Source organism: Chelonia mydas, chromosome 1, assembly GCF_015237465.2.
Source record: "Chelonia mydas isolate rCheMyd1 chromosome 1, rCheMyd1.pri.v2, whole genome shotgun sequence".
NCBI lineage: Eukaryota > Metazoa > Chordata > Testudines > Cheloniidae > Chelonia > Chelonia mydas.
Genome location: NC_057849.1, coordinates 63,250,637 through 63,265,462, shown reverse-complemented (window position 1 = coordinate 63,265,462; position 14,826 = coordinate 63,250,637). Strand labels below are relative to the sequence as shown.

Below are 14,826 nucleotides of genomic sequence, written 5' to 3'. Positions count from 1 at the left end.
GTTCATCTAGGCTATATTTCTCTAGTTTTCTTATGAGCAGGTCATGTGAGAGAGTATCAAAAGCCTTACTAAAATCAAGATATATCACATCTGCTGTGTCCACACTATCCACAAGGGTTGTTACCTTGTCAAAGAAGGATATTCGGTTGAAATAATTTTTTCTTCACAAATTCAGATTGACTGCTACTTTTCACTTTTTCTAGGTGCTTGCAAATTGTTTAATTATTTGCTCCATTATCTTTCCGGATACCAAAGTTCAGATGACTGGTCTATAATTCCCTGGGTTGTCCTTATGCCCTTTTTATAGACAGGTGCTATATTTGCCCTTTTCCAGGCCTCTGGGATCTCTGCCATCCTCCATGAGTTCTCAAAGATCATTGCTAATAGCTCAGCAATATTTTCAATATTTTCCTGAAGTATTCTATGATGTATTTCATCAGGCCCTGCCAGCTTGAAGACATTTAATTCATCTAAGTAATTCTTAACTTGTCCTTTCCTTATTTTAGCCTCAGATCCTACCCCATTTGCACTGATGTTCACTATATTAGTCATCCAATCAGTGCTAATGTTTTTGGTGAAAATATTAACAAAAAAGGCAATTAACACTTCAGATATTGCTGTGTTTTCTGTTATTGTCTTTCCCTGCTCATTGAGTAATGGGCCTCTCCTGTCCTTGGTCATCTTCTTGCTTCTCATATATTGGTAAAATGTTTTCTTGTTACTTTTTATGTCTCAAGCTAGATTAATCTTGGGGTTTTTTGCCTTGGCCTTTCTAATTTTGTCCCTTCATGCTTCTGTTGGGTTTTTTTAATATTCATCCTCTGTAATTTCACCTAGTTTCCACTTTTGTATGACTCTTTTTTGAGTTTCAGATCTTTGAATATCTCCTGGTTACACCAACTGAGTCCCTTATTTACACTAACTGAGGATCTGGCTCTCATTGTTTTAGTCCTGTGTAAATTCAAGCTTAGGAATGATTAAAGGTGTTGTACTTGGCAATCAAAACAAATAGTGTCTGTTTAAATTTATCTCCATATATGGAGCTAACTGACTGGACGTTCACCATAGGTATGTCTAAATTTCCCTACCTCCACCCTAACGTGGGCCAGTGCATAGAACAAGATCCATGTTCATAGAATCATAGAATATCAGGGTTGGAAGGGACCTCAGGACGTCATCTAGTCCAACCCCCTGCTCAAAGCAGGACTGATCCCCGACAAAATCATCCCAGCCAGGGCTTTGTCAAGCCTGACCTTAAAAACTTCTAGGGAAGGAGATTCCACCACCTCCCTAGGTAACGCATTCCAGGGTTTCACCACCCTCATGTTGTTTGAATAGAGGATTTAGATGGATTTTGACTACCTTGCTACTCACAAAAAATCTAGTGAGAGCTGGGAGATTTCCCCAGTAATCTCTGTGGGGAAGATGTTTTAAAAGTTGGTGTCTAAACTGTGCCTGTAAAATTTGCACATGACCCCACCGCATGCATAAAAATGCATTTGCGTTCACAAACCGGTGAGCACAAAGTGGCAACCATGTGGAGAAAACGCGTACTGATGTGTGGAATTACCTATACCACAGGCACAAACGTTCAGAAATGTGGGTATCTATCCCGATGCTAATAATATTAAAATATTCAAAGAAAACAAATGCTTTAAAAGAAAAGCTAGTCGCCAAAAATATGCCAAATCTGCAATCCACTGAAGTCAGTGGACTACCAGCCTAAGTAAGGGCTACTCTCATAAGTAAGAGCTTCAGGCCTGAGCCCAGGAGTTTTGGTTTTCTCAGATGTATTGATCTGTTTTTTTCAATTTGGGCAAAATGCAGAGGGCCAGCACAAGGCAGAGGCACTACATAAGCCCTATTTGGAGTGTGTTACACAGCCCAGTCTTCCTTCTGACTCAGACTGTTTTTTCCCAGTTGCCCAGCTGGGCCATCTAGGAGAATGCCTCCCATGATGGCTGCTCTATTGCTTGGCAGTTAGACCCATTTTGCCTTAATAGCTTGTGACTGTATCTACCTGTGGGGGATTGTGTTGAAACCATCTGCTCCCCTCTAACAGGCCAACACACCATCTCAGAAATCTAGTGCATAAACCACATTTTGGGGTACAGATCAATATTCACCTCGCATGCATCTCGCATTCATCACAGAGCTTTGCAGTGGGGTTTGAGCAGTGCATAGGCCTTGTGGTGGACCTCTGCAGGGGGTGAATTGCACCGTTAAAGAAATATAAAATTCATCTATTTTTTAGGCATGCGTAAGAATAATTCCTATCTAGTTTTTCCTGCTTTGCAAGCATTGTCACACTAAGGGCCTGAAAAGGGCAGGGAGAAAATCTGTAATGTTCATTTATTGTGTCAGTTACCCAAAACTGGTATTTATCAACACAGGTTACTCAGCATGCAAGCAGACACTCCTCCAGCATGCAGGTGGAGGGTGGGAGTGGAGGAATGAGGAAGCAGAAGGAAGACATAAAATGAAAAAGGATGGAGAGGGAGGGAAAGGGGGATAGAAATGACATGAGCAAGCAATTCACGTGCAAGTGCATTGGCCACAGGCAAGTCTGATCTCCGTGATCACATGGTGAGCATGCCACCCGCATGTCATATAACCCAGCTGAGATCAAGAGGAATATTTCCAACAGAATAATCTGTTTTGAATGTATTTTTCATCTCTGTTGGGCAGGTGTGTTTGCTCTTCCTGTTTTTATTGCCCGAGCATGTTCTGGGCATTGTGGTCAAAGCACTGAAAGGCAAATTCTCCCATGGGGTTAACGTTGCTATTCTTCCCTTTTAATGTGGTGCACAAAGAGAACCATACTCCTATTCACTGTTGCGAACAAAAGTTGATTCCCGCATTAGTCTAACAGGTAATTTTTTTATCATGATAATTTTGCTAGCAAGGTTTCAAATTACAGATGAGAAAATTAGTCCAACATTTTCAGGCAACAGTTTTTTATGCTTTGGAATATCGGAGTATCTCTTTGTCTGTGAAATTCACTGCCTGCTGATTTTATAAAAGGGCCCCCTTTGCTTGTTGAATTAACAGCCTACAATCAGACAAAAGCTTAGGGATTCAATCAGGTTGTATATCTAGGGCTTCTAATGCATGTATAGCACCTCTTAAAGGGCTGGATCCTGCAAGTCTTACTCAGGAAAAACTCCCATTAGCTTCAAATGGAGTTTTGACTAAGTAAGTAGGGCAAGATTGAACCCAACCACAATGGGATGGTGAAATGTAGTTATGGCATTTGGGACACATCCTCAGCGGGTGTAAATTAGCAAGTTGTAAACTAACTTCCATGGTGCTTCATCCATTTAAATTAGTTGAGGATCTGTTTGTTATTCCAACCCTCTTTGTAAAGTGGTTCTCAGATTCAAAACCCAAATCCAAGTGTTTATGATTTGCCTAGTTGTTTTAACTTTCACAATAGGTCAGTGGTCGCTTCCACTCCATAATGTGTAAAGATGAGTCTGGGTTGCAAAATTGGATGTGGATCTGAACATCCCCATAGTTTGGGGGTGCTTGGAACCCAGAGTTTTGGTTCAGACCCCTCTAACGCTAGGATGAGTTGGGAGATCTTTTGGTTTTATTGTTTCATTTTGTCCATAAGTATTTTCAGGAAACAAGCAGTACATTGGGTTACACACTGAGAAGTAACTGTACATCTAGAAAGGTAAAAAACTCATTTCAAAGAGAGCCTGAGAAATATGTTTACATGAGACAAGTACAAATATGCACATAGATTCAAGCATCTTCTGCCCCTCTCCAGACATTTCAATTTTACTTGAACTCAGAGATGAACAGGTCAACGCCTGGTATCTTTTTCGTTCTATAGTCAAGCAACATAATAATTATCTATGAAGTTGTAACACCCCCATAGTTAAACAAAAATACAGTGTGTTTGTTTTCATTTCTGACCTGATATCTCTTTGCCTGGATCACATTGGAGGATCTGTCACACTATATCTAACTTGATGCATTGCAACACTGTTTGGCTGATCAGACGCAACATGATAAAGTGCAGTGAAACTCAGACTAGGTCAAGATTTTTTTTGGTATCTACCACTGGAGTTGAAAAGTGAGGGCCAACTCCTGAACTGGTATACACAGCCAGAGCTCCATTGACTTAGAGAAAACAACATCAGCTGAGGTCACTAGAGTCCAGCCATTTTTTTAATAGAGAACGGCTACAGGGTTTCAAAAAATCAGCCAATTCCTGCCATCCATACTTGGTCCTTACTCAGGCAAAACTCCCAATGCAGAGTTTCACTTCAACAGGAGATTGGCTTCAGTTGAGTCTTATTTCAATCCTCTCGGATTCGGGAGGGCCTTGCAAAATTAGTCCAAGTTTCAGGATGAGAATAATAGACCTGATCCTGTCCTGTTGCAAGCTATTGAAATTTTGCCACTGACCACAATGGGAGCACTTTGGGAACACCTTAAATACCTAGTGTTTTCATGGATCATTAATGTCAAGTTCCATTTTCCTCCTAAAGCTATCAGGTAACTCTTGTGCTGAGAGGCACTGAGATTTGTCAAATTGCCCTTCATATCTCCACTGACAACTGAATGTATGTCATCGTTTGCGCTAGTTATTTCAAAGCAAATTATTTTAACTGAAAAGACTTTCTATAGGATTATGCCCCCCATTGTTGTGTTTTTATGCATAACTTCTTATCTATTCTTGATTATACTAGAAGAGAGTTATGAATATTTATGGTTAGAATTTATAATTTACTGCTGTGCCTTTTCTACTGATTAATTCAAGGACACTTCATTTTTTAAGATGTCTGGCTCCTGGAAAAGTCAAACACTTTCTTATGGACACCTAATTTAAACCCTGAATATTCATCTACCAGCAAAAATCAAATGCAGGTTCTCCTTCTCTCAAGAAACCATGGTAGTCCCCTAGTTTTGCCTGATTTTTGCAAGAAAAATGAGATCTGAATCCTTGTAACAAACAAGCAAAGTAGTGTAAGGATAAGGAGTTTGTCTTTAACTAGAATGCATAATTCAGTAGTCATTGCTAGAGCATCGGATGTTGACCGAGAAAATAACTGATTTTTTTTCAACTGTTAAGGGAATGGAGGAGGTGAGGGGGTGGATTTTTGCCCATGCTTCACCCTGGGCTGAGCTGACATTTGCTCTCTCTTCTCTCATTCCCTCCCATAAGCTGGTTACATACAAGTAATAACACAGGAGGGAGCAGGAATCATGGCTTCCTCTGTGACTGTATATAGCAATTACAAGCCAACAAGATTGTTCCGTGGTTAATAAAGAGTAGCATAGCCCTTCCTCCATCCTTCCAAGAACACCATGTCCTTTGGGTAGGGCGAATTGGGGCGACCGCTCAAGGCCCCATGCTTTGCGGGGCCCCACAGGCCAGTGCGATTGGCCAGCGCAGTCGGTCCTGGAAGAGATGAATCCATCACTTCCGCCCCGGACTCCGCACCTCCCTAGGGACTGCCTATATAGGCCCAGGAATGAGGATATTTGAAACTCATGTTATTATAAGGCCCTGCTTGCATGCTACAATATTGAACATTTTTTGTTTAGTCACCCTTTTCCTTGCAATTTTTACAAGCCCCTTGCTGCCGTTGCTTGGAAGGCAGACCCTGCAAAGTTCTGACTGCTGGACTGTTTCACATTCACTAACAATAGGACTGGTAGATTTTTTTTTAAAAGAAAAACCAAAAATCCTTACTTTAGTAAGTTCTGTTTCAAATTTCTCAGAAAGCACTTGGGCTGTGATTTCCAGCATCTCGACCTTCTGCACAGGAAACGTGGTGTCTGGCAGGTACACTGAGCATTGGCACACTCCATTTTCATTCAAAGAGCCGGTTACATTGGCAAATGGCTGTAAGAACAAGTTTGTTTCAGAAAGCAAATAAAAAATTGTCAATATGCTACTAGGAAACAACAGCAAAGGACTGACAACAGTCCCCAGGCAGGGAAAAGTTGAGCTGTAATCATTAATAAAAATAATACTGACCCTGAAAGCATTTATTCATTACAACTTTCTTCCAATAAACTCCAAGTATTTTCCTATATTAATTCGTTAAGCTTCACCCCACCTCTATAGAGGTAGTTAAATTCTATTATAACCATTTTAACACTGGCAAAACTGAGGTACAGGAAAGTTAAGTGATTTTTCTAAGATCAGACAGTCAATGGCAGAGCAGGAAATAATAATATTAAATCTTATTGGCAGTCTTTCCATTGCTTTTAATGGTCTTTGCATCAGGTCCAGTTAGTGCTTTTAGTCCATTAATTCAAAGCACTTTACAAAGTTTGTTTGGATTTTACTGATGGAAGAATCCAAAGAAATTGATCTATTTTCATGGAAAATTTTGATTTTGACTAAACCCTATTTTCCCCATTGGGAATATGATTCATTTGATATTTTTCAGCTAGCCCTGGTAAACAGGTTGTATACTCAACCACATTCACATGAGAGCTGCTATGCCAGCTACTGCAGGGTACTGAGTGGAGTGAGGGACATTTATCGCTGCTCCATCAGTGCACAGAGGTATAAACAAGTTTTTTAATTGGGGCAGTTAGAGTTAAAAAATAATAAAATATTGGCTGGTGAATATCGCTTTTATGAGTAGTTTTGTACCATGACTAAATTTGTCCACTTCCAATAAAGTGACATAAACAGGCTTCTGTTCCACATTCAGTGCTTCCTTTATTGATTAACACAATCCCTAAATTTGGGCTCCTAAATCCCTTTTAAAAATGAAATTGAGACACCTAAATTGGTTAGACATTGCAACACTGAGTGCAGGAATGCTTAAATAGCTTTTAAAAATCTGGGCCTCGGTCATTATTAAAAATGGGCCTTGGGCTCCTAACTCCCTTAGGTGCTTTTGGAATTGTCACCCTCAGACTCCTCACTTTACTGGATTTGAATTCTGCTCAGCAGGAATGGTGAAAAAAGGAGCAGAGAGGAAAACATCCAATTAACAGTCAAATACGGTTATTGTACTTACCTTTGATAAGGCCCCCATCTGTGCTAGCCTGCAGGGAGGGGGCATTATTTTATCCCTCAGACAGATTACAAACTGCCCATTATCTATGTTTATTTAATAAATTAAATAACTCTTTTAAAAGTGGATTTAAACTATCAAAAACCCACCAAACGTCAATGGATGGATTCAACTACTTTTTAAAAAATTATTATTTGTATTGTAGGAGTGCCTAGTTACCCCCGCTGAGGTTTGGCCTCATTATGCTAGAAGATGTACATATACATACTAAAAGACAGCCCCTGCCTTAAAGAGGTTAAAGTCTAAACAGACAAGATAGCTAAAGGGTGGGAAGAAGAAATATTGTTATCCCTGTTTTACCAATGAGGAACCCCGTTGAAGGCAATGGGAATTTTGCTGTTGACTTCAACGGGAGCCAGCATTTGACCCAGAAAGTTTAAGTAACTTGGCCAAGATCACACATGACATTTGTGGCAGGGGCAAGAATTCTGTCTTTTATGGCACCCATTGCCCTATTATCTGAGCACCTCAGAATCTTTAATGTATTTGTCTTACAACACCTCTGTGAGGTAGGGAAGTGCTATTATCCCCATTGTACAGACGGCGAACTGAGGCACAGAGAAGTTAATGACTTGCCCGAGGTCACACAAGAAGTCTGTGGCAGAGCAGCAATCTGAATCCAGCTCTCCAAAGCCCCAACCACTGGACCATCCCAAATTCCCTGAGCCCCGGGCTAGTGCCTTAACCATAAGACTATCCTTCCTCCAAAAAAATAAATGGCATCAATAGGTTGAATCACTGAACTCCTGTAAGAACAAAGAATTAAAGGTTGATGACGTTTAGCAGGAATTTAGAGGGACAGGTTTCAGTAGAACTATTCAGCATGAACAATGGTTGCAGATTTCAGGGCCTTTGCACATTAACATCACATCAAGTTCATAGCTTCCTCAGACTTGATATGATGTTGACAGAATTGTTTCATTTCTTCCATTGACATTATAGTATGCTGGGTTCATGATATTGATGAAACCGTAAGCAGTATTATTATTATTATTATTTATTAAGATCTTCCTGGGTCCCTGAGTCCTTTGATCACAGTGCAATGTCAATAGAATTATTAATTTTGGTCATAACATCTTTCCAAGTCCTACATAAAAATATGCTGAAGTTTGGCTCTTTTTGGTTGGTTGGTTGGTTGGTGTGTGTATTTTTAAAAGCTAAATAGGCTTCATTTAGTATTTAACAGAGAGCAAACTGTCCTAGCCTGCGGCAAGGACTTGACTGCAAAAGTTCTGTTTGTAAAATTAAATCATGTATTACATAAAGGTATCTGAGTCTAAAAGAAATATTATTCAGCCTGGTCCAAATATTTGTAGCTTAATAAAGTAAATGAGAGCTGCTGGGTGCTGAGCATTTCTGAAAACCAGGCCATTTATTTGGGCGATGTAGCGGGGTGGACACCCCGCTCGGGCCCAGAGGGGTTTAAGATAGCCCTGGGAGAGGGCTGGGGCAGGGGAAGAGCTGGGCTGATTGGCAGAGTAGCTGCAGCTGGGGGCCACGCCCCAAACAGACCCAGCGGGCCAGGAGCAGAAGAGCACTCTCTCTCTAGCTCTGAGAAGGAGGGATCTGGCTGCAGAGACCTGAATAGAGGACCCAGTTTGGAGCAGGGCTGGGCAAAGGCCAAGGGAGCCTGGGAGCTCTGGCCTAGGAAAGCCCCAGGCTGCAGGCCTGGGAAGGCCTATTAGGCACGGGGGTTGCAGGGGCAGCCACGGGTAGGCAGAAGCAGCAGTCCAAACCCAACCTTGCCGGTGATGAGTGGCTCATACTGCAGTCTGCCCCAGGGCACGGGGGCTAGTTGGTGACTGGCAGGAGCCTACGACTGAGGCGAGATAGGGATAGTGGGTGGGGGGCAGCACCCAGTGAAAGGGGCACCGGGGTCCTGGGAGGGACATGGGAGCCAGCAGTAAGGCGAGACACCAGCCTGAAGAGGGCGCTCCGGAGGCTGGAACGCTAATTCCCCGAGACGACCAGCAGGAGGTGCTGCCGGTGAGTCTGCGCCTGGTTACAGTGACTATATATGGATTTAGGAACCTAAATTTAGGAAATTAATTTTCAAAATCCTGAGCTCAAGTTTCAGCTTAAGCAATTTGGCTCAGAGGACACAGAGTCCTGTGACAGCCAGGATTAGACCTCTAAACAACCTGATTTGCGCTTAATTTACTAGATCACACATCTCTCTTATCTTAATGATGATGTTTACTATAGCTTTCCAAGAACAGTAAACAATGGTATACCTCTGTCATAAACTGAGGTTTGTTGAGTGTGGCCTGAGGTTCAGTCAGATATTCCACCAAGCTAGGAAGAGGTGTAGTCTGGAAAGGAAACAAAAACACCTGTTACAATGCAACACACTACATGTTCCATCCCTGTTTAAATCATGACCCCCCCCCTCCCGACAGACAATCAGCATTCCGTATTCGTCAGTATTCTGAAACACTTTGATTTTGTTAAGGGAGCCATCTCCAGCAGCTCTAACGTTGATTGGGATTTCTGACTGACTGCTGAGACGGTTAATGTTTCTTCTGGTACAACGCTGTTTCGTGGAGTCCTTCCTTTGAAAAAAGCTTCATGTGATCAATGAAAGGCCTTGAATGCTCAGTCTGTGCAAAACAATGTGCATTATTTATGCTAAAGTAATATATACCCTCTCACTGCCATCTTATGGAATATGGTGTCAGGTCCTACCCCTCCGTAGCACTGGCAAGATTGGATGTCACTCTTTAACCTTAATATGCATCCCTGAGAGTCTACCGTAATCAAGGGCCTGTGTACTGCACAAAATACTGCACAAAATACCGCAGGGACGGACCCAACCACCGTACGCAGCTGAGTTCCACCGAATGGGAACCATGGCAATCTCCAATGGTTACAAAACCATTTGATAAACTGTGCATTAAATGATGTGATTAAACTAGAGGAGTGTGGGGCAGGAAGGGGCTTGCATAAGGAGGCAGCTGCTAGCCAGCCGTACAAGAGCAATGTGCCATTCCTGCAGGAGCTCCGCGTGGCAGGTGTCCTCCCCAGCTGCACAACTTCAAAGCCACGCTGAAGCAGAACTCCATTCTGACAGAGCTCTGGAGCCCCAGTTTTAGCCAGCTTCCCCTGAAGGCCTCCCACTACTTCATCCAAGAACCTGTTCAGCTCCTCATGCTGCTGCATCCCCATCACCTGCTCCCTCATTCCCCAAGCCAGTCAGACAGTCCCACTCCTAAGGAGCCCCTAAAACAGCCAGCTGAGGAACTGGAAGATGACAGGAAAAGGGCTACTCGTTTAAACTGATTCAGAGAAAACAGGATTTTTTTGGGCCAGCTTGTCAAAAAGATAATATACCCAACCATTTGTCTGGCCCCCTGATAGTGTTGTACAGGGGGGGCTGATGGTGATTAACAGCAGAGTTACAAGGAGCATCATAAATTTTACAAATGTCTGCATGAATTATGGTTTACCCAAGAGTGAGCATAATGAGGAGAAATCTCTGACATACTAAATTCCCGCGTCCTCAGCTTATCATTATGTATTTACACTTCAGCCTTGATTCTTACTGCCAGGAATTGCCACTGCTTATTCATGCTGCAGTGAAAAAACATTCCCTCTCCTTAGATGCTGAGTTCCCTACGTGAGTCCACAGCACTTTCAAGGCCTACTAGACTGCATTAATAGTATCACCTAGAACTCATATAGTGCATTATGTTTTCAAAGTGCTGGACAAATGAACCTGAGACACGGAGATCTAGATCCAGATCTTCAACACTCCAAAAGGCTGAGGGGTGTTTGCATGTGTGGTTTTGGATTGAGTTTGTCTCAAGTACAAACCATATTTAATTAAATACAACCTGCATTTTGCATTTAAACTCTATTCAGATTCTCGATGGGAGTTGCATTTGCCTAACTGAAGGCAGAATTTTGGCTTTTTAAAACAGTGTAATCTGTTTTCGGATTTATAATTAAATCCCAGCACATTTGTTAAAGGCAGTATTTTACACTTGCTACCTGCAGAGAGCCCACAGAACGAGTGGAGATCTGAAAACTTGCCTCAAATAATTTTAAAAGATGTTCCTAGCAACCTGAATAGTGAGAGGAAACAAGAATACGTTAGAGCCTGTGAAAATCATAATACGCATCTTACCACATTATGGAGTGTGGTGGTGACGGCGGTGGTGGTGGCTGCATTCAGTGCAATGGCATTTTGTAGAAAGACCAGCAGCACAGCCAAGTTTGCACACTTCATCTTCTCAGCAAACAGGTATGATGGAGAAAGGACAGACAGAGCCCTTTTATAGTGTGCTCTGGGAATTCCCCCAGCAGGAGTTTTGTGCTTAGAAAGAGGAACTTGTGTAATATTTATTGACACTTCTCATAAAGGTGAGTGAATCTCAGCACAGAAAGTGACTGAACTACTATTATACAAAGATAACTTTTTCATTGCCTGCTGTCAAAAATTAACCACCCTGCCCTTTTGTACCGCAAAGCCCTTCCTCATTCCCAGTATCTAATCTTGTTCTCTGAGAGCCACAAAGGAATAAGTACACAATGGACAGAACAATTAATTTGATAGGACTGCAATGATTAAAATGCATTCTTGGTGGTTTTGGAGGAGGAGGGAGAATAGCTGCTTCCTTTTACTGGACTTTTATCCGTATTTTTATTGTAAATCCTTTCAGGAGCACATAGACAACCTGGACCACATCATCTTCCTAACCCTGCTTCTAAACTCAGATGGGGTGAAAGCACCTCAAGTTAGGTCATTTCACATACAATGTCAAAGGAGCATCCTTCCCTTTCTCTAAGCCCCTGGATGCCTTTTAACATGAGCACATGGGGCTCCACAAATTTGGGCTAAAGGCCAACCATTGGAGAGGGGAGGGGGATGAGCTAAAGAACAGCCCCAGCAAACCTGCAAGATAATGCTAAGACAGTCCGCCCATCCTATAGCTTTGGTACCATGGCTCCTGAAGCAGCGGAGATCAGGGAACAGCACACTGTGGAACGGCCCTTTGCGTGGGAGCACGAAGATCTACATGGTTTGCCAGCAAATTTCAAGACATTCAGGCAATCGATGAGCTGGTCTCATGGCATTTAGGCACTTCCACTTCCAGTGCTCACTGGAGCCAGGCGTAGAGGCAAGCAAGGATGAAAATGGCTATCCAGACATTTCTAAACTGGCAGGAAGGCTAGGTGTGAGTTTGGGTGGAAGTTCAGGTCAGTTCCCCTACCTTTAATTAGTGTCTGCAGTTGTATTTTTAAACAATACATACTTATTGTGGAGAATGCAGCTTGGGTTCCGTTTTCTGAGTACTGCTTCTTTAAGTGTAAGAAAATGAGGGAGGGGGAGGATTCTGAGACCTTACACAGCGGGTACGCAACGCCTGAGTGCCGCAGAGCTGCGTTCCACACGAGCTCCCACAGCATGCAGGTGAGGCAGAGGTGGCACAGGCTGAAGGAAGCCACTGTGGCAGCTGTAGGCTCTTTGGGGATTTCCCTTACACAGGAGAAATCCCATCTGGCCAGTTCAATCAGGTTTCTCGCCTGTTTGTGCTCGTGGAGCAGTGCAAAGGGGCCCCATATCAGAACGTAATATTCTACCCCACCTATTTCCGGACTTACAAAACAAGTTAGAAACTTTATGTCCCTCCAGATATGAGGTTATTCCAATTCCTCTGAGTAATAACAGCACTTCCCATGTACCACATCTTCCTTCTGAAGAATGTAAAGAGCTTTTCAGCAGTGGATTAATATTATTATCATCTCCAATTTACAGAGGGGACAACTAGGACTTAGACCAGGTCTACACTAGAAAGTTTTGCAGGTATTATAATGTTGATTAGGGGTGTGATTTTTTTTTATTTTTTTTTTTTTACAATACATCTATACTGGTAAAAGTCCTAGTGTAGGTGCATAAAAGTCCTTTTGTACCAGCATAAGTCTTTATTTTGTTTGGGGAACTGGTATAAGCTACACCAGCAAAAGCACATTTTTGCTGGTAGATGCTGAATGTACACTAGAAGGGTTTACTATAACTAGACCTGTATAGCTATATCAACAAACCTTTTTCTGCCGTAGCATAGACTGAGAGAGGAAGCCAGCGTGACAAAGTCAGGAATAGAATCCAAGTCTCCAGAGTTCCAGCCTCTGCTTCATGGGTATGATCCTAGGCCCACTGAAGTTAATGGAAAGACTCCCACTGATATAAATGAGCTTTGGATCTGGCCCTATCACCACTTGACTGCACTTTTCACTAGGGCAGAGGTGTTGTGTAGATAGTCCCAAGACATGCTATATTCTGTGGACAGCACAAATTGTTTCTCATCAATTCTTGGGACATATAGTTCTCAGTATGTCAGATTTCTATGTTTACCTTCTATTGTTGACTTTGAATAAGCACACAGATTTATTTTGTATAAATTTGCAATAGAGCAAATTTAGAGCTACACTGTTAACTCAGTGTGCAAAATATTACGCAGTCTAAACATCCAACGAGTGACAGCAGTTAGAACACAAACAAACGGGCAGTGCGGGAATTGGGAGGACAAGGTAACTAAAATATTTGCTTGTCTGGTTCATTTCTAATCACAAACAGGCCACCCAAGGTGTTCCAAGTGTTCTGCTTAATATGCGGGATTCTGTTTTAATTGAGAAAATTATGGGCCCTATTGTCCCATCTGTCTTTGTGGGTGGAAGGGATGAAAACTTGGTGGATCTCTTGCTGAGAAGAGCAGAACAATGTAGTGCTTCCTCTGTGGCCTGGTAGCGTCCCTTCTCCCAACCTCTGTGGTAGTCCCTCCACAGGTTAGTGGATCCATGCTCTTTTCAGGGGTAGACATAAGAGAGCAGGGCTGGGGGAAGGGTGCGAAAATCATGCTGTCTATACATCATCCCCCACACCAGCACTAAGGAGAATCCTCACCTAAGTGAATATTGACCTATGGCCTGATCCAAACCCTCATCCAAACACTCTCGTTGACTTCAGCAGACCTTGAATCAGGCTCCTAGTGAGTATGAACTTCTGCGCGCACCTTCTTTAGACTGTGGAATGTCCCCAAGGGAATCTGGCATCTAGGGGAGGTAGAAGTTCCCTGCGAATGGGACAGGGCAAAGGGATAGGAGGGGGAGTGAGGAGCGGTGCTGAGGCTTATCGGGGGAAGGGAGAGGCAGGCGGCTCCACGCTGGAAAGGAGGGTTTCAGATGTTCCCACCTGCTCCTGGGCCCATTCCAGCCCCTCTGGGTCCCTGGTGCCTGGCCCCAACGGCAGCCACTCCAGCCACTCTGTGTCCTGCTCTCGCCTCTGTCCCTCTCCCCCCACAGACATGTAAGTTTACTTGGGGGCAGAGCCCCCATAATGTTTCCATTGCAGGGACACCAGCCTGCCCCCTCCCACCGCCACCGCCGGTTCCACCACCCCTGCTGCCACCAGCAGGTGGAGGAAAACCCTGACAAAAAAGCATATTTTTATTTGAAGGTGCAAGACATTGCAGCTCATATATATAACCCCACTTAAATTAAATGAATTACAATAAACAGCTTTGTTGCCAGCTTCCCTTGGACCAGAAGGCTGTGATACACACTGTAGTTACCAAAAAGAAGACCAAAGCCCCTATAAGATAGCTCTAAATACAAGTACCACAAACTACCAAGCAGCCCTGAGTTTAAAATTGACAGCCCAGCAGAAGAAGTCTCAAAGTATGAGCTCAAGGAAACAAAATAATTAAAAGCAGAGTGACTTAAATAGAACTTAAAGCACATGCTTCAATTTAGTACAAGCTTAAGTGATTTC

The 14,826-nt window shown here is 42.9% G+C and overlaps 1 protein-coding gene across 1 annotated transcript in view; it reads right to left on the bottom strand.

The window, feature by feature from the left end:
* The window catches only part of OLFM4 (olfactomedin 4), a 32,606-nt gene extending 21,307 nt beyond the window's left edge, over positions 1-11,299 (bottom strand). Inside the window, exons 1-3 of the mRNA XM_007061307.4 lie at positions 11,182-11,299; positions 9,290-9,367; positions 5,711-5,863 (exon numbers count right to left, since the gene is read on the bottom strand). Of these exons, the coding sequence (XP_007061369.2) occupies positions 5,711-5,863; positions 9,290-9,367; positions 11,182-11,283 (333 nt within the window). The 5' untranslated portion in view covers positions 11,284-11,299. The remainder of the gene's footprint in view (positions 1-5,710; positions 5,864-9,289; positions 9,368-11,181) is intronic.
* Between the last annotated feature and the right edge of the window lie 3,527 nt (positions 11,300-14,826).